The sequence below is a fragment of the Amblyraja radiata genome, chromosome 12 (assembly GCF_010909765.2).
Source record: "Amblyraja radiata isolate CabotCenter1 chromosome 12, sAmbRad1.1.pri, whole genome shotgun sequence".
NCBI classification, from domain to species: domain Eukaryota; kingdom Metazoa; phylum Chordata; class Chondrichthyes; order Rajiformes; family Rajidae; genus Amblyraja; species Amblyraja radiata.
The window spans coordinates 21,529,524-21,552,506 of NC_045967.1; the positions used below are offsets into that span (position 1 = coordinate 21,529,524).

General features: G+C 44.0%; 1 protein-coding gene across 1 annotated transcript in view; it reads right to left on the bottom strand.

Moving 5' to 3' along the window:
• lrch2 (leucine rich repeats and calponin homology domain containing 2) overlaps window positions 1-22,983 on the bottom strand; it is a 105,847-nt gene that overhangs the window by 18,367 nt on the left and 64,497 nt on the right. Inside the window, exons 15-18 of the mRNA XM_033030357.1 lie at window positions 18,443-18,577; window positions 16,974-17,024; window positions 5,593-5,688; window positions 5,305-5,374 (exon numbers count right to left, since the gene is read on the bottom strand). Coding sequence (XP_032886248.1) covers window positions 5,305-5,374; window positions 5,593-5,688; window positions 16,974-17,024; window positions 18,443-18,577 — 352 coding nt within the window. The remainder of the gene's footprint in view (window positions 1-5,304; window positions 5,375-5,592; window positions 5,689-16,973; window positions 17,025-18,442; window positions 18,578-22,983) is intronic.

The following is a 22,983-nucleotide window of genomic DNA, read 5'->3' on the forward strand; positions in this document are numbered from 1 at the left end:
AGGGTAAAAGGACAGGGGGGGGCTAACCAAGAGGAAGAGGGGTGGGGGGGTGGGTGGGTCATTTTATCTTGGGTCATTTTATCTTATCTCAAACTTAGCTCTACAACACAAAAATATTAACTGACTTTTACACTGATACATGGACAGGAAAGGATTAACGAGAGATATTGGCCAGGAGCAGGCAAGTGGGACTAGTTCGGATAAGCAACTTGATCAGCATGGACAAGTTGGGTCAAAGAGCCTGTTTCTCAATAGTGTTTTTATTGTCACATGTTAATTGTTAGCACAGTGAAATTAATTTCCTTGCAAACAGTTCAATAGAGTATAGGTCTATGACTCAGAAGCTAGTTGCAATCTGGGATGCATTGTTGAGGTGAAGATGGGTGCTCTCAGAACATTTATCTGGATGAGCACTTGAATTACCAAGGTATAGTAGCAATGTTACAAAATTTTGAGATTTTAAAAATCAAGTCTGTAATTTATCCCATCAGATAAAGCATAAAAATAAGTTTAATTTGACACCTAATTCACTTTAATATCTCAAGTATTTAAAAAGTTATGGCCATTTTCATACTCGGAAATGAGCATCTTGTTCCCTATTGATTTTCTATGGACATAACAAAAAAGCTGTGATCGTGAACAGTCAAAAGCCCATAACTTTCTTAAAAATTAAGAGAACTGAATGAAATTTTCAGTTATCATAGATTGAAGCATTCTGAAACAAATATAAAATAATCTTACTTGGATGACCTGAAATTAAAGCATATAATTAGTTAGTTACCTAATTGTAGCTAATTTCAGACTTCAATTACTAGATCTAAACATCTATCCATTTCTTAATAAATGATTAACATTTTTAAATAGCCTAAATGTCCAAATAATATTCACAAATAATTCACAATAAAACATGATTTTTAAATCTCATTTACATTAATTTATAGGCCAAATGGAAGGAATTCAGTGTTCAATTGCTGTAAATAAATGCCCATTTAAATCAGCTTTCCAGTGGGTCCCTGTGGAACGCGCTGGTTTAGAACGTTCACATTGCGGTAGATTTGTGCCCCAAATGCCCAGAAAAATACTGCGCGATATAATGGGGCCAAAATGAGCTACTCGCAATAGTAAACTTTGTATAACGGGATCTTCAGAAGCCCTTTTTAATGTAAAAATATACAACCTTCCTTCAGTTGTCTGCTTTATGAGACCCTGCGGTTGCTGGCGGTCGCGGGTTTAGAGATTGATTTTTAAACTACTATAACTATTATTCAAGGCCTTTAAACCTAATAATAGCTTTTGCGACGGGGTCTTCCAGCGATTTTTCGTTAATAATTAACTAGGCTGAACATCCTCGATTTGAACAGCCTAGAGAAAATCGCGTTTTAAACCCGCCCCCTCTAAACGGCGCCAAAATCGCGCACACCCGTAGCGGCAGATTTTCAAAGACGCTTCAGGTAGGCTTTGCAACATACCTAGGTATAGTGCACACTTCCAGATTCAGGGGTAGTTTTTTTCCAGCTGTTATCAGGCAATTGAACCATTCTATCAACAACTGGAGAGTGGTCTTGACCTACTATAGACTCTCGGGCTATCTCTAATCAGACCTTACTGGACTTTATCTTGCACTAAATGTTATTCCCTTTATCATGTATCTGTACACTGTGCACGCCTCAATTTAATCATGAACTGTCTTTCCGCCGACTGGTTAACATGCAACAAAAGCTTTTTGCTGTACCTCGCAGGCACATGCCGTCAGGGTGGGCAAGGTAGGCACTGCCTACCCTGACTAAAATTATAAAATGGTAATTATTAAATATGAATAGCCAAGGCACATGAGAATTATGCCTAACTAAGAGATCGATCTCTGAGGTAGGCATAATTCTCCCGTGCCATTCATCCACAATAGTAACATGCGAAAGTATGTGCAGCTCACGTGCAGTCTACGCTGCTTCAAGCCTTCAATGACAAAGGGAGCTGAAGGCAGCAGAAATTCTGCCTTTGCACCGTGGACTGCGCTTGTGCAGCAGCCTACTGCGCAAGCGCAGTGCAAGTTTCTTGGCAGGTTTTTCAAACATGGATTGGCATTATCTTAAGAGTATCTTAAGAAACAAAGAGAGAAGAATGGAGTTCGTGTACAAATAATGTGGTAAGTAAATTGCTTTGAGCTATATGTTTTTAAATGCCGTATTTCCCGGCAATGAAGACACTATTTTTTACCCAAAAATAAAGCACGAAAATTTACCTGCGTCTTGGAGGCCGAAGCTTAGCTTGTTAGCCAAGAAAGATAAGACTTGGCTATCCCTCAGTACAGCAACATCAAGAATGATGTTGCTGCACTGAGGGGATAGCCAAGTCTATTCCTCATTGCTGGCAGCTGATGGGAAGTGTCTGTAAACTGGGAAGCGGCTGTAAAAGGACAGTGCCGCTGGGAGGGGGGGGGGGGGGGGAAAGAGTTCCTTTCACAGCGTGTGGGGAGTCTGGCCAGGGTTAAAGTTGCGGGGAGGGCAGGAGCATTGAGAAGGAGGAGGTCGGGGATCATCCCAGAAACTCACTCACTGTTGCCGCGACGCTCCGGGCGCGGAGCCACCGCATTGTGGTCGGGGAGGGAAGTAGCTCAGGTGGCTGCGAGCGGCCGCCGGGACTGCACAGTGGAACCGGCCGCCACTTCAGCGCCTTCTGCCAGCTCGCTCACCTCTGGCAGTGCTCTCCATCTGAATAACTCTCACCTGCCGCTCGCCGGCCTCGCTCATGTCAGCCGCTTCCCGCAAATCCTTAAATTCCGACTGCCACCGGGAGCAGGACATGGTCTCACTTGCTGCGCTGGATGACACTGCATTACATTCACTGCCCGGTCCGTGTCTTTCAATGTAGACCGGACAGTGAGGGGACCAGCTCAAGAGCAAAGATCATAGAGCGGAGCGGGTCAGTGGGCAATGGATAACAGGACAGCGGGCAGTGGAGCTTACTCCTGTGTCAGCGCGATCAATGGACCAATTGAGGTTACTTGCTCTCCACCGCCTGCTGTCCTGTTATCCATCGCCCGCTGACCCGCTCTTGAGCTGGTCCCCTCGCTGTCCATCAACGGCAATGGAAAGTGTTGGGGTTAGAGGGCTGGAGGGAGGCTTGGGCGAAGTACTCTGAAGGGATGATGGGGGATTCATAGAGGAGGGGGGTGTGAGGAGTGGTGCACGGATGAGGGGTGGCTGGGGTAACGTAGTCTAAAAAGGGAGAAGGACAGAAGGACCCAGTGGCACCATTATTGTGGTTACCTGTTGGAGGGAGGGAGCAACTAAGATACTCAGCAACAGTCAGACCACGTGGATTTGGAGCCGATCACGTGGATGCTCTTGGCCTGGAGCCGAGCCTGGAACTCAGCTGAGTCGCCGGCTCTGGCCAGCTGGCGTGCGGGGGAGAAGAGGGGATCGGCGGATACAACGGTCTTAGCCGACGGGACACTGGAGTACCGGTAACGGTCTGTAGTGGAGTAGGTGGTCGCAGCCTGGAATCGCTGGAGAGTCTGAGAGTGTCATCGGCGGTTGAAGCTTCGGTGGATGTGGCCTGGTATTTAGGATGCCAAAGGACTTTAGGAATCGGCAATTGGAAATGGGGCAACAATTTGCGTAAATAGATGAGTTAAGGATTATTTTTTGGAGAAGGCAGCTTTAGTAATAGATTTGATGGAGTTAGCATGGCTTGAGATACATTGTGAACTAACACAGATGTCAAGAATGGAAGCTGTTTGGTGGACATTTCAGTGGGAAATCAAGGATAAAAGACTTGGAGATCTCATGAGAGGTTACAGATAAGAGCATGGACTAAACTGCGTTTCGTTACGTCAGTGGAGTTTGTTCGGAACTAGACTAAAGTATAACCTGATTGGATATGATGGAACATTATTTATCCCAGGAGGGAAATTGATCTGCCAATAGTCATAAAACACAAGATAAATGAAAAATCAAAGTGATGAGTGGAAAGGATTGGGGATGTGCAAAGATTTTTTTTGGGGTAAGGGGGAGTCAGTCAACCCAACAACAGAAGGGGGAGTAGTTGTACAGTTTAATAGCCACAGGGAGGAGGAATGCAAAAGTTACTTGACATTTCTTGAAGTTACTTGAAGTATCCTCTCTGCATCAAATTTGGCTAGCCTCATCAGGAATGTGTACCTTTCAGTGTCCAGCTTCTTTATCCTCTAAACTTCAATCAATACAGACCTAGTTGCTATGCAACACAACCCCACCTCAGATCTGGGTCCTGCTATCCCAGAGATTATTTCAGTGAACTTTCACTGCACTCCCTCTGAAGCAAATATATCCTGTGTTAAATAAAAGCCAAATCTGAGCACCCTCAGATTTTAATTGTTGAAGTTTCAAACTTTTCATTCCTTTTACTCTCAAACGAATTACTTTCCCCATTAATATGCGAGTTAAAAATGAACTTGCCCATTCTAATTTACACTTCCTTTTCAGTCCTGGTTTAATATTCTTTCAATGTGATACTCAAATATTTCCATGTTTACACAGAACTTCAATGTCCAATGTTCCTAGCAGCAACAGCTCAAGATCATACTTTTAGCAATTTGGCACACAAAAAGCTTAAAACTTAAATGCGCAAGTTCAATAAAGCGAAACCACTTTTAGACACATTGCCACAGCAAATTATGGTCCATAGTCAATCACAGCACAGTAAGTTAATGAAGCGTTCAATGTTGTGAAATGTCACATTCAAGTATAAAATGTTTCCCTGATATCACATTTTTATTGGAAAGGTTAGTGGCACCCTTATATCTTGAGGTAATACTAAATTTTCTGCCATATCTAAATACACTGCCATATCTTGTAGTATTCTGTCGTTTCTCACAATTATTTATAAGAACAAAGAAACAATACATAATCTACTATTTGAATTCTATTCAAAAATACATGTGAACAAAAATACAAGTTTGCAAACATAAAAGGCAAGTTTTCAAGTCTGGGACTCATAAATAGAACTTCAGTTGTTCTCTGTCACATCAACGTTTGCCAACCACAAATTTGACCACAGTGTTAATTCACAGACTGCTGCTTTATAAATTTGTTCTAGATCTTTAGATAGATAGCCCATTTACGTGCTATTGAGTCTTTGAACAGTCATCATAAAATGATAACGATAACCACATTTACTGATACTATATAAAAATTACCTGTAAATGTATTGCAAAGATTAATTTTACAGACTAATTTCCAACCTCAATATTTACAGGTAATAATGTGAAGCTTAACATTGTGTGAAATAGGGAGTAGGATTCTGAGGAAACAGCATACAACTTACCAGATCGAGGCTTGAGACCAAAAGGTACAGCTGCGGATGGTGCGGAAAAGGCAACGGACCTGCCTTCCTCCTGTGACAGGACACAATGTTTAAACAAATATTTTATTTTTGTGAAAGCCATAACTGTAGAATTTTCAAAGAGACAAAGTTCAGCATTTCATATTTTAAAAAAAGTTACCGTATGAAATGTCTATTGGATTAGTTAATTTGCAATAAGAGTATTCTAATGAATGATCTTGGAATATTTAGAAAGGCAAAATAGAAAATGTATAAATGCAGTTACAATACCTCAAACGATAGGCTACGTATAACCTGGACAGAAGGTGAAGAAGATATGATCTGAGCAGATGCTGCCGAAGGCATGGATGTAGTTTCAATATCTGACTGTAATGGTAAAAACATGCAAATAAATCAAGATATTTCATTAATTGAGAAAAGGATAGACATAGTACTTTCAGTACATTATGTTTTTGTTCTTAGGACATCCACGACTCAATTGATTATCTTTCAGGGAGAAATTACCCTCGAATACAAAAACCTAGTCTGTTCTTACAATGTAACACAGAGGAGTGCCACAACAAAGGAACTACTGTCCAATAAATATAACTACAAGATCTCATGCCATTATTTTGAAGAACATTAGATGAACTGTCTAAGTCCTGGCCAATATTGACTCCCAAATGACACCAAAAATATTTACATCATTAATATATTTGGTATGCATAAGTCAGTACAGGTTCACAACCTTTTATCCGAAATTCCGTAAACCGAAAAGCTCCGAAAACCGAACATTTTTTCCAGGATGTCGTCTGCACACCAAAGCTCGCGTTTGGCGCCAAACTTGACCCGAAACGACCCACGGTCAACCCAGGTCTGTACTACTGTAGCTACTTAAACATCTGTAAATCATTGCTTAAATGTTAGTCAGTTAGTTTGGAGGTCTTTTATGTGGTGGGTGGGGGGGGGGAAACTTTAATTCTTAGTCCCCTACCTGGTCGGAGAGGCAGCATCCCTCCAAGCTGCTTCTTCGCCCCGTCCTCGCGGCCTACCATCAGAAATGGAGCGGCGTTTCCTGCCGGGACTACAGCTTCGGCGGCGACAGCAGCACAGCGCTGGGATACCAGCGGGGAGCAGGCAATGCCTTACCAGGTCGCCGTGCGGTAAGCTCCGGAGCGCTGTGGCCGCCAACTCCCAACATCGCGGAGCTGGGGCTGCGGGCGTCCGGCCGCGGTTGGCGCTGGATTTGGAGCGCCGCGGAGCCAGGGATCGAGTTCGCCGGGATCGGAGTTCCAACCGGCGTGGCCTGAGGGCTACGAGTGGCCCGGTCTCCGGTCTCCGGGGAGGAGGCAGCCGCTCCAGACTTTCCAAGCCGCTGAGGAATTGTTTCACCCGACGCTGGAGTTCCATCTTTCACGGCAAGAGGGCCCTGAAAATCATCGGACTGGCTACTGCATGTAAGTATATTTTCATGTGTTTAGCTTAGATCGGGGCGCAAACTCGCGACCACGAGCCGAGCACTCTACCGCTGAGCCACCCGGTCCCCTGTAATGTTTTATCTAAAAAACGTTAAAATCTACGCTAAAAATCTTCCATTCCGAAATCCGAAGTGTCTGGTCCCAAGGTTTTCGGATAAAAGGTTGTGAACCTGTAGTATATTTTAATCATAAGATATTGAATTTAGTTTTTAGATGTATATCGAGGTATCCTGGCAATATGAAAAACATATCAATGCGAGTCAATTCCTTCACCAAATGAAAAAGCAAAAGGAGGTAACAAAGAAAATGATTTTAATCCCTTTCCTTTCTATGTAGAGATCTGCCATTTCAAATATCCAGATCTGGGGGTTCTGAAGAATTGCTCAGAGACTTAGGGGTGATGTTTCTTTTCTTTTTCATACTATAAAATGATCAATAATCAGCTTGACATTCTTCAACAAAGTATATTCGGATTATGCATTCCAATCAATTCTAATACAGAGGGTTGTGCAATAACTCATTTTAATGAATGTGACAAGTCTTCAGATAATTTATGAGAACCTACTTTAATTTTATTTAGCTACAAATCAATATCTTACATTTTAAGAGTGTTTATTTGTCATGTAGCCTGATAGGTACATCAAATATGATTTTTATTGTTCAGGTTCATATCCTGTGCCTAGGTCAAATAAATACTCTTGAACAGCAAGATATTGATTTACAGCTTAGTAAAATGCAGCTTAAAGTGAGTTGTTGAGTAAGTTATATGAAGACCGTTAAATATAATGTATCTGCCTGATCAAAATGAGTATAATACTTTAACAAGGACTCAAGGTCTACACTGAAGGCCACTAAATTATTTGCTTAACATGTACACAATTTTAGTTTACTATGTAAACCTGCTGTATCTTCTGTTACAGCCTTACAGCTCCAGCAAATCAAGTTTAAATCTGATCTCTGGTGCCATCTCTGTTGAATTTGCACATTCTCCTTGTAACCTCATGGGTTTCTCTGGGCACACGTTCCAAAGATGCATGGGCTGCCACATTAATTGGCCGTTGTAAATTTCCCCATTGTGAAGGTGAGTGGTAATATCTGGGGATAGTGATTGGGAATTTCTGGGAACATTTAAAAAAAAACTGGAATTATTGCATGCTTAGTATGGATCAGCACAGACTGTGGACTGTACAGTCCATTTCTGTGCTGTGCATTACTATGATCTGACAGAAGAAAATAGCTGCTGATTTGACACCTCATTAAACACAACATTTTCATTCCCTTCACCACCAATGCAATATGGAGCAGAGGGGTAGATATGAACAGGTGTTCGAGATCTGATGGCGGCCTCAGCACGGTAGAGATCTGAATGCCATGCTATGATGGAACTTCCCTTGTCAGTCGGTTTGATAACAATATTGGGATTGTTACTGATTGAGTGGAGGGCTGCACATTCAGAATGAAGAGTTTGCAATGCTTAAGGGTGTAGAGAAATTAAGGCAGTTGATGGTGCACTGGTGGTGGAAAGAAATTGGTCCCGAAGTTAGATGGTTGGCGGGGGATGCTCAAAGGATGGGAGTAGCTGCAAATGCAGTGAGGGCCAGCAGCATTAGTGGCTCTGGCCTGTGGGCGTACAGGAAGACTGTGAAGATCAGCAGACAGTGGCCCTGGTCTGTGGGCAGTCAACATCTGTCCGAGATCGTGAGGACAGGTACGTTTTGTGGCCCAGGCTGGGATACGGCCAGCGAGGTGTCATTCAGGCGCGCGGCATGATCCGCTAATGCAGCGGTGTGGAGCGTGGTTGGGTAGTATAGAGCTTAGGAGGGTTCTGGTCTGGAGTTGGGCACTTACAAAACTTAGTGGAGATAGGTAAATGAAAATGCACTAGTGGAAGGTGTGGATCCAGCAGAGGATGAAGTAGAGCTGAGTCTGGAGGTCTGAGGGAGGATGTGACAAGTAAAATGGATGAAGGGGTGCCAGTGGATGTAGTGTATCTAGACTTTCAGAAAGCCTTTGATAAGGCCCCGCACAGGAAACTGGTGACTAAAATTAGAGCACATGGTATTGGGGGTAGGGTGTTGACATGGATAGAAAATTGGTTGGCAGACCGGAAGCAAAGTGTAGGAGTGAACGGGTCCTTTTCAGAATGGCAGGCAATGGTGAGTGGAGTGCTGCAAGGCTCGGTGTTGGGACCGCAACTGTTTACCATATATATTAATGATTTGTGAGAGGGAATTAGGAGCAACACTAGCAAGTTTGCGGATGACACAAAGCTGGGTGGCAGTGTGAACTGTGAAGAGGATGTTAGGAGGTTGCAGGGTGACCTGGACAGGTTGAGTGAGTGGGCAGATGCGTGGCAGATGCAGTATAATATAGATAAATGAGAGATTATCCACTTTGGCGGCAAAAGCAAGGGGGCAGATTATTATCTCAATGGGGTTAGGTTAGGTAAGGGGGAGGTACAGCGAGACCTGGGTGTCCTTGTACACCGGTCACTGAAAGTTGGCGTGCAGGTACAGCAGGCAGTGAAGAAAGCTAATGGAATGTTGGCCTTCATAACAAGAGGATTTCAGTATAGGAGTAACGAGGTTCTTCTGCAGTTGTATAGGGTTCTGGTGAGACCACATCTGGAGTATTGTGTAGTTTTGGTCACCTAATTTGAGGAAGGACATCCTAGTGATTGAGGCAGTGCAGCGTAGGTTCACGAGATTGATCCCTGGGATGGCAGGACTGTCATATGAGGAAAGATTGAAAAGATTAGGCTTGTATTCACTGGAGTTTAGAAGGATGAGGGGCTATCTTACAGAAACATATAAAATTATAAAAGGACTGGACAAGCTAGGTGCAGGAAAAATGTTCCCAATGCTGGGCGAGTCCAGAACCAGGGGCCACAGTCTTAGAATAAAGGGGAGGTCATTTAAGACTGAGGTGAGAAAAAACTTTTTCACCCAGAGAGTTGTGAATTTATGGAATTCCCTGCCACAGAGGGCAGTGGAGGCCAAATCACTGGATGGATTTAAGAGAGAGTTAGATAGAGCTCTAGGGGTTAGTGGAGTTAAGGGATATGGGGAGAAGGCAGGCACGGGTTATTGATAGGGGACGATCAGCCATGATCACAATGAATGGCGGTGCTGGCTCGAAGGGCCGAATGGCCTCCTCCTGCACCTATTTTCTAGGTTTCTATGGGTGAGTGAGGCCTGGAACAATTATGAGGGTTAGAAGCTACCAGTGCATGGTGGAGAATGAAGAATTTAGTGTGTGGATGAAGAACTAGTGCGAGAACTGATGGATGGAGTTTAGATACCTTGGTTGGCCTTGGGAGGCCTGGAAACAGAGTTGGACATGAAGGACAAGATGGTGGCAATTGTTGAGGAAACACACATGGCTGTAGCAATTCTGGGTCAGAACGTGGTTGGGGAGCAGCAGGAATCACAGATAGAGAGCAGTGAGAGAGCTCTCAGAACTCCCAGAGAACCTCTTCAAAGTAGGCATACTTTTGAGGAGATTTCACAGTGGAGCAGCAAAAAGGAGACATAAGGAACTGTTGATGCTTGAATCTTGAGCAAAGCAAAGTGTTGGAGTAAGCGAGTGGGTCAGGCAGTGTCTGGGGAGGGATTGGATAGACCACATTTGAGGTTGGGAACGTTCTTCAGACATTGCCATGGAGTGAGAAAGCTAGAAAAGGGAGCTGGAGGTAGGACATAGCCTGGTAAATGATAGGCAGATACAGGCAAAGGGGAATTTGATTTGTAGATTGGTGTAGTAAATGACAAAGACTAGAGATAAAATCATGACAAAAGGGTGTCAGATAAAGAGAGACAAAATATAAAGCTAGATGGAGGGACATCGGTGGAAAGGGACGGGACGGGGTGAGGGGCCTTAGGAGAAAAGGAACAGGGTCCTGTCCCCCCCCCCCCACCCCCACCCAAGAAAGAAGTGGTAAGGGGTATTGCTAAAAATTGACAATTCAATGTTCATACTGTTGATTTGCAAGCTTCTCAAGCAGGTTATGAGATACCGTCCTTCAAGATTACGTGTGGACTCTGGTAGTGGAGGTCTCCCAGAAAAGAACGGTCAGTATGGAGATGAGAAGGGGAGTTAAAATAATTAGCAATTGAGAGATCCAGCATGCCTTGGCAGACTGAACACATGTGTTTGGCAAAAGTCGCCTAGTCTGCGTTGGTCTCGCTGATGAAAAGGAGCCCACATTGTGAGCACCAAATGCATAGATGAGATATTCTTAAATAGGGAAGTCAGACATATACACATTATTCCATTGGAGGCCTTTATAATTGCACTAAAACATATTGTACTCAAACCCTCTTACAACAAAGACATTGTACTATTATGCATGGTACACGCAAAATGCTGGAGTAACTCAGCGGGACAGGCAGCATCTCTGGAGAGAAGGAATGAATGACATTCAGATCAAGACCCTTCTTCAGACTCTTCTTCTGTCTGAAGATGGATCCTAAACAATAGGGTCACATTGCTAGTCAGAGTGATACAGCATGGAAACAGTCTCCTCGGTCCAACTTGTCCACACTAACCAACATGTCCCAGCTAAACTTGTCCCACCTGCTCGTGTTTCGCCAATATTCCTCCAAACCTGTCCTATTCATGTACGTGTCTAACTTAAAAGTTGGGGTTGTCCCTGCCTCAACTCTTCTGGCAGCTTGTTTCATATACCCACCACTCATTGTGCAAAAAAATTACCCATCAGATTCTGTTAAATATGTTCCCCTTAACCATTAACATATGTCCTCTGGTCCTTGATTCACCTACTCTGGCAAGAGACTGTGCATCTACCCAATCTATTGCTCTCATTATGTTATTTACCTCGAAAGATCACCCCTCATCCTCCTGCGCTCCAAGGAAGAGAATCCCAGCCTATTCAACCTCTCCCTACAGCTCAGACCCTTGGGTCCTGGAAACATCCTCGTGAATCTTTTCTATACCCTTTCGAGCTTGACACCTTTCCTATAACATGGTGCCCGGAACTGAACACAACACTATTTCTGTACTCTTGAATCCAACTTTTGCCTCCCTATCATTTGGTGAACAGAACTGTACACAGTATGCTAGCTGAGGCTTAAATATTTAATTAACACTTTGTTCTTACATTCTATACTTTGGCCACTGAAGGAAATCATCCAAGTTTTAGATCTTCAGCAATTTCTGGAATGCACTAAGGGTTGAATTTTTCCACTTCCCAGTATCCTACCATTATTGTTATTTCCTGACTCATTTCCCCTTAGTTCGTGCAGCACCTGACATTCTTCTGACTGAATTCGAGCTGCTACTTTTCTGTTGAATTATTGTGCAACATAAAGCTTCTTCCTTATTCCCAATCAGAAAGCCAAATGTGTTTATCATCTGATAATTTCATTGACATTTGACAAGGTTCCGCATGGTAGGTTAGATTGTGTGGGATGCAAAGAGAGATAGCTTGTCACCTATTTACTTCATGCCATTGAACCATTTCGGTTTTAACTTGCTCCTTTAATAATAATAATAATAAATTTTATTTACGGGCGCCTTTCAAGAGTCTCAAGGACACCTTACAAAAATTTAGCAGGTAGAGGAAAAACATGTAAGGGGAATGAAATAAATAGTAGAGACATGACTAGTACACAAAAGTAAAGACAGAATACAATTCAAAACACAATATGAGGCAATTAATGCACAGATGAAAAGGGAGGGGGACGTGGGGCTAAGGATAGGCAGAGGTGATGAGATGGGTCTTGAGGCGGGACTGGAAGATGGTGAGGGACACGGAATTGCGGATCAGTTGGGGGAGGGAGTTCCAGAGCCTGGGAGCTGCCCTGGAGAAGGCTCTGTCCCCAAAACTGCGGAGGTTGGACTTGTGGATGGAGAGGAGACCGGCTGATGTGGATCTGAGGGACCGTGAGGGTTGGTAGGGGGAGAGGAGGTCAGTGAGATATGGGGGGGCCAGATGGTGGAGGGCTTTGTAGGTGAGGATCAGGATTTTGTAGGTGATCCGGTGGGAGATGGGAAGCCAGTGAAGTTGTTTGAGAACTGGAGTGATGTGATGCCAGGATTTGGTGTGGGTGATGAGTCGGGCGGCTGCGTTCTGGACCAGTTGGAGTCGGTTGATGTAGGTGGAGCTGATGCCAAGGAGAAGTGAGTTGCAATAGTTCAGTCGGGAGGAGATGAAGGCATGGATGAGTCTTTCAGCAACGGGAGGTGTGAGAGAGGGTCTGAGTTTGGCGATGTTGCGGAGATGAAAGAAGGAGGTTTTAATGACATGGCGGATGTGAGACTCAAGGGAGAGGGTGGAATCAAAGATCACGCCAAGGTTGCGGGCCTTGGGAGATGGGGAGACAGTGGTGCCGTCGATGGTGAGAGTGGGGTTATTGATTTTGCTGAGTGTGGCTTTGGAGCCTATGAGGAGGAATTCTGTCTTATCACTGTTGAGTTTGAGGAAGTTATGTTGCATCCAGGTTTTTATAGCTGACAAACAGGAGTTGATATGGGAGAGGGGGGGGTTGTGGGGGGATTTGGTGCCGAGGTAGATCTGCGTGTCATCGGCGTAACAGTGGAAGTCCTGGTTGAAGTGGCGGAGTATCTGACCAAGGGGGAGAATGTAGATGATGAAGAGGAGGGGGCCGAGTACGGAGCCTTGGGGAACGCCTTGAGTTACTGTGGCTGTAGCAGAGGTGTGGTTGTGGAGAGAGATGAAGTGGGATCTGTTGGAAAGGTAGGAACGGAGCCAACTGAGTGCAGAGCCTTCAATGCCGAGGTCTTTGAGTCTGGTGAGCAGGATGTTGTGGTTCACTGTATCGAAGGCTGCGCTCAGGTCGAGGAGGATGAGGATGTTGAGGGAACCAGCGTCAGCAGAGGTGAGGAGGTCGTTGAGGACTTTGAGTAGAGCAGTTTCTGTGCTATGGAGGGGGCAAAAGCCAGATTGGAGGGGTTCAAGTAGGTTATACGCAAGGAGGTGGGAATGAAGTTGCGACGCAACGATACGCTCCAGGGTTTTTGAAAGAAAGGGGAGGTTTGAGATTGGGCGGTAGTTAATGAGAGAGGAGGGATCAAGACCAGGTTTCTTTAAGATTGGTGTAACAGCAGCAGTTTTGAAAGCGGAGGGGACAATTCCTTGGGACAATGAGGAGTTGAAGAGATTAGTGAGGTAGGGGCAGAGAACGGGGAGGCAGGACTTCAGCAGGGGAGTGGGGAGAGGGTCGAGGGAGCAGGTAGTGGGTTTGGAAGAGCTGATGAGTTTGGAGATTTCAGTAGGGGTGACCAGGTCAAACTGGGAGAGGAAGCAGTGTGGAGGAGGGGTAAGGAGGTCAGTGAAGATGTTGAAAGGAGGGGCCTTGGTAGGTGGTGGAGTAGATGCTAGGGAGTCGGGTACAGGGGATAAAGATTGATAGATGGTGCTGATTTTATCAGCGAAAAAGTGGAGGAATGAGTTGCAGAGATCCGGAGTAGAGGTAGGGAGAGTGTTGGCTCGAGGCTTGAGGAGGTTGCCCACTGTGGAGAAGAGGGTTCTGTGGTTTAGGCAGGGATCGGTGAATATGGAGGAGAGGTAGGCAGATTTTACAGCAATGAGGGCATCTTTGTAGTCAGTGAGGTGGAGTTTGTAAGCTTCAAGGTGGACTGTGAGAGATGATTTATTTGTGAGTCGTTCAAGTCGGCGACCAGTCTGTTTCAGTTTACAAAGTGCAGGTGTGTACGAGGGTGAAGATGTGTTGAAAGTTACGGTTCTTGTTTTGAGGGGGGCCATAGTGTTAAGGGAGGTAGACAAGGTGGAGTTGAGATGGTTTGTGAGATCATCAGGTGAGATGGGGGCTGAGTCCAGGGGGAGAGTGGTGGAGAGGAGGTCAGAGAGATGGAGGGGATCAATGGATTTTAGATTACGGAAGGTGATTTCTCGGAGGAAGCGGGGGCGAGGTGTCGGAGAAGGGATGGTGAACCGTATAAGCTTTACCCCCAAAGTCAATTGACTTTTACTTTACCAGCGACTTTACTTTATCAAAAATATTTACGAAGATCTACAACTTCATATTGTCCATCAATTCTCATTGATATATACTCAGAAATTCAGACATTGCTCAGAGACAACTATTCTATCATCAGTGTATGCCAATTGTTCTTGATAAAACCACTTCTACCTTAATGCCAAATTGTCCAAACTTTTAAGAATTGTTCCCTGTTATTTACCCACTGCTGAGGATAGGATGATTGGCCAGTAACAACTTACTATTTCTTTCTTCTGTAAAACAGGACTATGTTACTCCAGCGTCACGCTCATAAAGGGGAAGAATAGAAAAGCATGGATAGCACCATTTTCTCATTTCTTTTCAAAACAACCTGGGTACAAGTTGGACCTAACTTACCCAAGTTGAATCTTAGACTCAATTTACCAATGTCCAAGTGTGTAAAAACGTAATATTCTCCTGTAACTATTTTCCTCTCCTACAATTTTATATTTCTCCTCAATTATAACATGCATTGTATCCCATTCTTTCAAGGACCGATCAAAGATACACACTCATCTTCTATATTTTAATAGTTGGTGTTTCCCTTAATTTTATTTGTAGGCTGCGGGTCGAGCATCAAAAATGTGTCTTGAAATCAACTTTCGTGACCCATGTCTTGGAACTACATGAAATTTTGCACAGATTTAGATAAAATATAATTGAGAAGGAAGTCATAACTCGTCAGTGCCAAAAGTTGCACATTAATTAAACTAATTAGAAAATGAGATAAAATAAGCGCCATCTAGTGTCCAATGCCCATATTACACCATGGGGAGCCTATTTCCGTGTTGCAGTTTATTTAAACCATATATATATATATATATATATCCATATACATATCCATACACACACACACATATATATATATACACACACACACACACAATATATATAATATATAATATGACACTATATGACGAATATGACTGTAATCATATAATTATATTATATAAAAATAATAACTAATATAATTGTGTGTATTTTGAATGAGACTGTCACAGAGGTCCCGCTCCTGAACCAGCCTAATTAATGGGTGAGGGCAGTTCCTGTGGGTTCCCCCATTTACTGAACCACACTGACTGCCAGTGTGCAGAGTGGGGGTCACGGCCATAGTGGGACTGGGGCAGTGCCAAGCTGGGGGAAGGCTAAGGCATCTTCCAATGACAGGAAAACCTTAACCCTAACCCTCCCCCCTTCCAGAGCTGCCCACGGCTTAGCTGGAGCCGCTTTGGGACCGGCTGCGGGCTCCGTACGTGTGGCCCCGCAGCGCATCCACCTCGGCCAGCATGCCCTTCTCGATCATCGTGGTGATGATGGTGGGGAGCAGCACTGCCCTGCACACCGCCCGGGCCACCTTTAGCACCACCATAACGCTGGCTCCATCAGACTGCCCACTCGCTTGCTGCAACACCGGCTGCCCGACAGCCCGACCGACCCCTCTCAGCACCCACCATCTGTCCGACCACCGGCGGACCAACCACACTCACCATCCACCGGCGGCCCCGCCACTCTCACCACCCACCGACGGCCCGACAGATCCTCCACAGCATCTATCGGCCTACCGACAGCCCGACCGATCCTCCACGGCATCCTTCAGCCTACTGACAAGCCCGACTGACCGACCGACTCTGACCCTACATTTGTTATTTATCATTTTTATTTAACCGTTCACATCATAACTTTATAAAGACAAATCCATTGAAAAACAAAATTATCAGCAAGGTTAGCATTACCATTATTCCATGCTATTGCTATTGATGTAATGAGGAGGTAGCCATGATACTAGGGTCCTCGCTGCCTAGCGACCATAAAACAAAGCGCTGGATTGGTCAATTTGCGCCCGACCTCAATGTCAATCGAGCATTGATTGGACAATTACTACTTGGAAAATTGGAAGTTTTTGTCATATTTTTAAAAAATGTGCAGGTTTTGTTCTTGATGAGTTTCAGGCATGATTTATATAATATTTTTACACAATATGTTAAAAATTCAGGTAGTTCTGTAAGTTGGGTCAAGAACTTGGACGTAAAAGCTTCTCGGCCCACAGCCTATTGACAATATTTTTCGCAGCCTCTATTTTGTTAATTTTCACTTTTAGTTTCACCTTGCATTTTCCAACTTTTCTAAAATTTCTACAGCATAGATATGAAAGATTAAGTTATATTATAAACGTAAAATAAGGACTACATGCCTTATTTTCATATGCAAATTCCTCTTTAGTCTTCTTTGAAGATCTCAACTGCTGAGGAAAGAAAGCTTGATGAGATGGGTTAAATTTGATAGAAAGTTCTATTCTGCAGGACATTTTTGAGCAATAAATCATACGGAGCACACAGTATGGAAAATGTTATATATAGCAATATACCAAGATTCTTATAAAGTGGAGACACAAGAAAATGTAGATGCTGGTTTACAAAAATGTGCTGGAGTAACTAAGCAGATCACGCAACATCCGGGGGGGGGGGGGGGGGGGGGGGGAACGACACACAATGATAGGCAATATTTTGGGACTCTTCTTCAGGCTGATTGTAGTGGGAAAAAGAAAGCTGGAAGAGAGGTGGGGGCAGGACAAACATGGCAAATGGGTGGATAAAGTATAGAGTTGAAAAAGAGACAGAAGAGTGTCTGATAAGGAGTGAAATGTAAATCCCGAGGAGGGATGGGGGAAAAATGCGAGCAAATCAGGGTGGGAAACAGACAAGGGGAGGATGGTCAGGAAAATGTTACCTAAAAGTTACCTATGAGGTGCTATTCCTCAAGTTTACAAGGAGCCTTACTCTTGCAATGGAGGCCTAGGACAGTCTACTCCTGGTATTGTGGGATCACATTGAATGTGGAAGAATTGTTGGAAAATTATGTGTTGGACACGAAGGCTGGTAGGGTCAAAAGCAAGGACCTAGGGAAGTTTATCCTTGTTCTGTCTAGAGCAAGGGGGAGAAGGAGCAGAACTGTGGGACACAGAGGAAACACAAGTGAGGGATCCATCTACAACAGCAGAAGGTAAACCACGGTTACTAAAGAATTGGAGGAGCAGCACCTCATATTTTGTTTGGATAGTTAACACCGCAGCGGTATGAACATTGACTTCTCCAATTTCAAGTAGTCCTTGCTTTCTCCCTCTTTCCCCTCCCCAGCTCCCCCAGTCTACTGTCTCCGCCTCTTTCTTTTTTCTTCCTGCCCCCCCCCCCACATCAGTCTGAAGAAGGGTCTCGACCCGAAACGTCACCTATTCCTTCGCCTCATAGATGCTGCCGCACCTGCTGAGTTTCTCCAGCATTTTTGTCTACCAGCATCTGTAGTTTCTTTTTTCCAGCATCTGCAGTTCTTTCTTAAACATCACTAAAGAAAGAGATCATTCAGATCATTCATTCTAGACTGAAAAGCCTCATCTTGGGAGCAGAAGTCTGGATCCACCTATAACTTGCCAGACTTTATCTCGCCCCCACCGCTCATTATACATGTTTCAGCACAGACATATTGTACTCTCACATCTTACCCAAAGAAATCTTTCCACACTATAACTATAATTGAGTCCATTTAGATTTTTTTAAAATTTGGGTTCTGGCTTAGAATTTATCCATAACACCTTTTCATATTTCTGGGTAAAAAATAATTATATTAATGACCAGAAACCTTCATGTGGTCTTTGTGACCAGATACCTTCATGTGGTCTTTCCTGATCTGTTTAACGTGTTTCCTTTCTTCATGACGCCATTCTACATGTCGCTGTGCCTCACCATATTTTTGTTCTGCATTATTCATATCTTGTTTCTCAACTCCAGAGTAACCTGTTGACTGCAATGTATTCAGAAATGATAAACAGCAATGATGCAAAACTACTCAAACAATGAAAGAATTACACAAACAAACGTTATAATCAAATCAGATTACAAACACTTTCTATACGATTCTCTATTCAATATTATACTGCAATATAAATAATGGTAGCAAGCATTGTGCACTAGGCTTGCACCATGAATCAATTATGGTCTGTCAACATACAACTGAAGGTGGGGTAGGAGGCATTTAATTGAAGGTCTATAAAGTCTACATTTAATTGTGCTTTACAGTGTTCATTCTTATTAAATTAAATTAACAAAGCGCAGTTTTAAAGTGCAAACCGGGAATAAGTGTAGAAGAGATTTATAAAAAAGTTGCCAAAACTCGAGGGACAGAGTTATGGGGAAAGTTTGGGCAGGCTAGGACTAAATCGCGTGGAGCATAAGAGTCTAAGGTGCGTTCTTACAGAGGTGTATAAATCATGAGGGACATAGATGGGGTGAATGCTGTCTTTTTCCTGAGGGGTAACGTTTCCAAATGGAAGGGGGTATGTAAAGGGAGTGAACTGCCAGACGAGGTGTTTCAGGCAAGTACAATATCATTTAAAATACATTTGGACTGATACATGGATAGGCGTTTAGTGGGATATGGGTCAAACGCAAGCAAATGGGACTAGCTTAAAATGGGCACTTTGTCGATAATGGCGAGTTCAATCTGTTTCCGCACTGCATGACTAAGACTCTGGGAAGTGACCACCTAATCTGCATTTAGTTTCTCCAAAGTTGAGAAGAGCACCAAATTCAGTAAACTAGTTTGGAAATTAATCATTACTTCATTTGGAATTAATGCTTGGCTCCTTGTTTGGAGGGAATAGGTGAATAATGTTGCATCCTCGCTGGTTGCCTGGGATGTCATGGGATGGGGCATTTATGGCTGGGAACAGATGAATGGACAAAGAATGGTCCCTGCTCAAATGCAGAAAGGGGCAAAGAGGGGAACATGTAGCTGAAATCATGTTGGAGCTGGCAGAAAATGTGGAGTACATTCACAATATCTGTTCATATTACAGTCTTTACCAGGTTTTCATAGAATGGAGCATAGAACATCATAGCACATGAACATGTTCTTTGCCCCAATATCTGTGTTAAACACAAGCAGTGGCATTAAAAATACTGTTGCCTGAGCTTTCTATGTACATATCCAAAAATAAAAATAAGTTTAGACTATTCACTCCCATTGAATACTCTGGAACACATATAGCAGGGTTGATGAACAACTGAGTACATACTATGCTTGCTGAGTACATATATATGCTGGTGCAAACAAAAATGCTACATTTCAACAACATGTATTCCGGCAATCAACCCAGAGAGAGGGGGGAAAGCATTGCTCAGTTTGTCACAAGATTGTGTTAAGTATCTGGGGGATGCAACTATGGAGCCGAGTTGGCAAATCAAATCAGGGATCAGGTTGTACAATGTTGCAATTCAAATGGCTTAAGACGCAAATTGTTGGAGAAAGGTGACACGCTAACATTAGGAGAAACTGTTCATTTGAAGCAGTGTAAACCCAGTTCCAGACCAATGAGATTGGATGGAGGAAACCAAGATGTTATCTTCTGGCACTTGCAAGGGACATGGACATGGCAAGGGTCATCCAAAGCTGAAGATGGTGGATGTCGAGACGGAATCAAGAGATATCGGGAGAAAGCAGGAACGGGGTACTGATTTCGGATGATCAGCCATGATCATATTGAATGGCGGTGCTGGCTCGAAGTTTCTATTGCAATGTTTCGAAGATGACTGAGTGTTTTATATGTGAACATTTTTGACATTCATGTTGCCCTGCCAGGGGGGCAAACATGCAGAAGGTGTGGAAAAGAAATACCATTTTGCAAAGAAGTGTCAAACCCCAGGCAAACCAGAGAGAGATGATGGAAAAGCAAATAGATTTGGAGGAAGAAGAGCACAGAAATAGATACTATCAAAATATACGCCAAGTTGATGAATGTCCGAGCGAATGTAAACGTGACAAAACAAGGATGGATGCAGGATATGCCTTTGCTATCAACAATAAGAACACAAAGGTGCCGGTGAGAATTGGAGATGTGGAAGTAGACATTGTAGTAGACTTGAGAAGTGATAGCAATGTTATTGTTAGAGCACTGTGGGAAGACTTAAAATGGAATAAGATAAAATGCACTTCAAGAAAGTGTGAGAAGAAATTGTATCCTTATACATCATCTAAACCACTCCTGATGGTTGGATGTTTCAGGGCAGAGGTCCAAGCAGGTGACAAGCACACTATGGCTGAATTTGTGGTCATCAAGGGGAAAGGTGAGCCACTCACGAGTAGAAAAAACTGCTCAACCATTAGGTGTGTTACACATTGGGATAAATGTGCTCACTGAAGTCATATGCAGACTTAAAGGAGTTCGCCAGTATTTGAAGAAATTGAAAAAATGCATGATCGTCAAGTCAAATTGAAGATGGACCCAAATTTTAAGCCTGCAGCGCAACCAATATGAACTCCATTGGGATTAAGAGAAACGGTTGAGGCCAAGACCCAAGAGCTCATTGAACAGAATATCATTGAACCTGTTGAAGAATGGACGCCATGGGTCAGTCCTGTTGTTGTTGTATCAAAATCAAACGGAGAGATAAAGCTTTGCGTGCACATGAGACGGGTAAATGAGGCAATAATACGAGAGAGACACTCCATACCTACAGCCGATGAGATCCTACGCAAGCTATCTACAAGTAAAGTATTTTTAAAGTCGAGGGAACTGCCTTGTGAGAAAAGTGCAAGTCTTTGGCTCGAGAGTCTTCGGCGAGGAGGCTGAGGGAGGAGACCCAGTGAAGAAATGACAGGTAAGCTGATTCAGTGTGATGCTCGCAGGATGTGGGAGGTCAGGGACACTGATGGTGCCTCTGGCTGCTACAACTGTGCAAATTGTGTCCAGGTTCACCTCCTGAAGAACAGTGTTAGGGAACTGGAGAGAAAACTGGATGACCTCAGGATTATCCGGGAAAACGAGAGTTTCCTGGACAGGACCTACAGCGAGATCGTTACACTGAAGGTACCAGAAGAGAGAAGGTGGGTGAAGATGAAGAAGGGAAGGAAGTTTGGAGTACAGGAGACCCCAGGGGATGTACCTCTTGAAAACAGGTTCACTCTCTTGGAAGCTGTTGGGACAGAAGACACTGCCATTCTGAGCAGGGGTCAGGTCTGCGAGTCAACACATGGCGCTGAAGCAAAGCCGAAGACAGACATCAGGCAGAGCCGTGGTAGTCAGGGACTCCATCATGAGAGGTACAGACAGGGGTTTCTGCGGCAACAGGCAGGATTCAAGGATGGTGTGTTGCCTCCCTGGTGCCAGGATCCAGGACGTCACGGACCGATTCCAGAGCACCCTCAAGGGTGAAGGTGAGCAACCGGAAGTGGTAGTGCATGTCGGCACAAATGACATCGGGAAGAAGCGGTAAGAGATTCTGCAGCGTGACTTTAGAGAGCTCAGAAGGCTGACAAGCAGGACCTCCAGTGTGGTTATCTCCGGTTTGCTTCCAGTTCCTCGTGCTGGTGAGGGCAGGAACAGGGAGATAGGAGATCTGAATGTTCAGCTGAGGAGCTGGTGCAGAGGGCAGGGATTTAGATTTTTATTACACCACTGGAATCTGTTTTGGGATAAGGGTGAATTGTACAAAAGGGACGGCAAGAACAAGGAGGCAGATTATTATCTCAATGGTGTCAGATTAGGAAAAAGGGAACTGCAACAAGACCTGGTTGTCCTTGTGCACCAGTTACTGAAAGTAAGCATGCAGTGAAGAAAGCTAATGGCATATTGTCCTTCATAACGAGAGGATTTGAGTATAGGAGTAAAGAGGTCCTTCTGCAGTTGTACAGGGCCCTGGTGAGACCACATCTGGAGTATTGTGTGCAGGTTTGGTCTCCTAAATTGAGGAAGGGCATCCTTGCTATTGAGGCAGTGCAGCATACGTTCACGAGGTTAATCCCCGGGATGGCGGGACAGTCATATGAGGTAAGATTGGAAAGACTGGGCTTGATTTCACTGGAATTCAGGATGAGAGGATATCTTATAGAAACGTATAAAATTATAAAAGGACTGGACAAGCTAGATGCAGGAAATATTTTCCCAATGTTGGGGTAGTCTATAACCAGGTGCCAACGTTAAAGAATAAAGGGGAAGCCATTTAAAACACCCAGAGAGTTGTGAATTTGTGGAATTCTCTGCCACAAAAGGCCAGAGGACAATTCACTGGAAAGAGAGTTAGATAGAGCCCTAGGGGCTAGTGGAATCAAGGGATATGGCGAGAAGGCTATCGATTGTGGATGATCAGCCATGATGGCGGTGCAGGCTTAAAGGGCCAAATGGCCTGCTCCTGCATCTATTTTCTATGTTT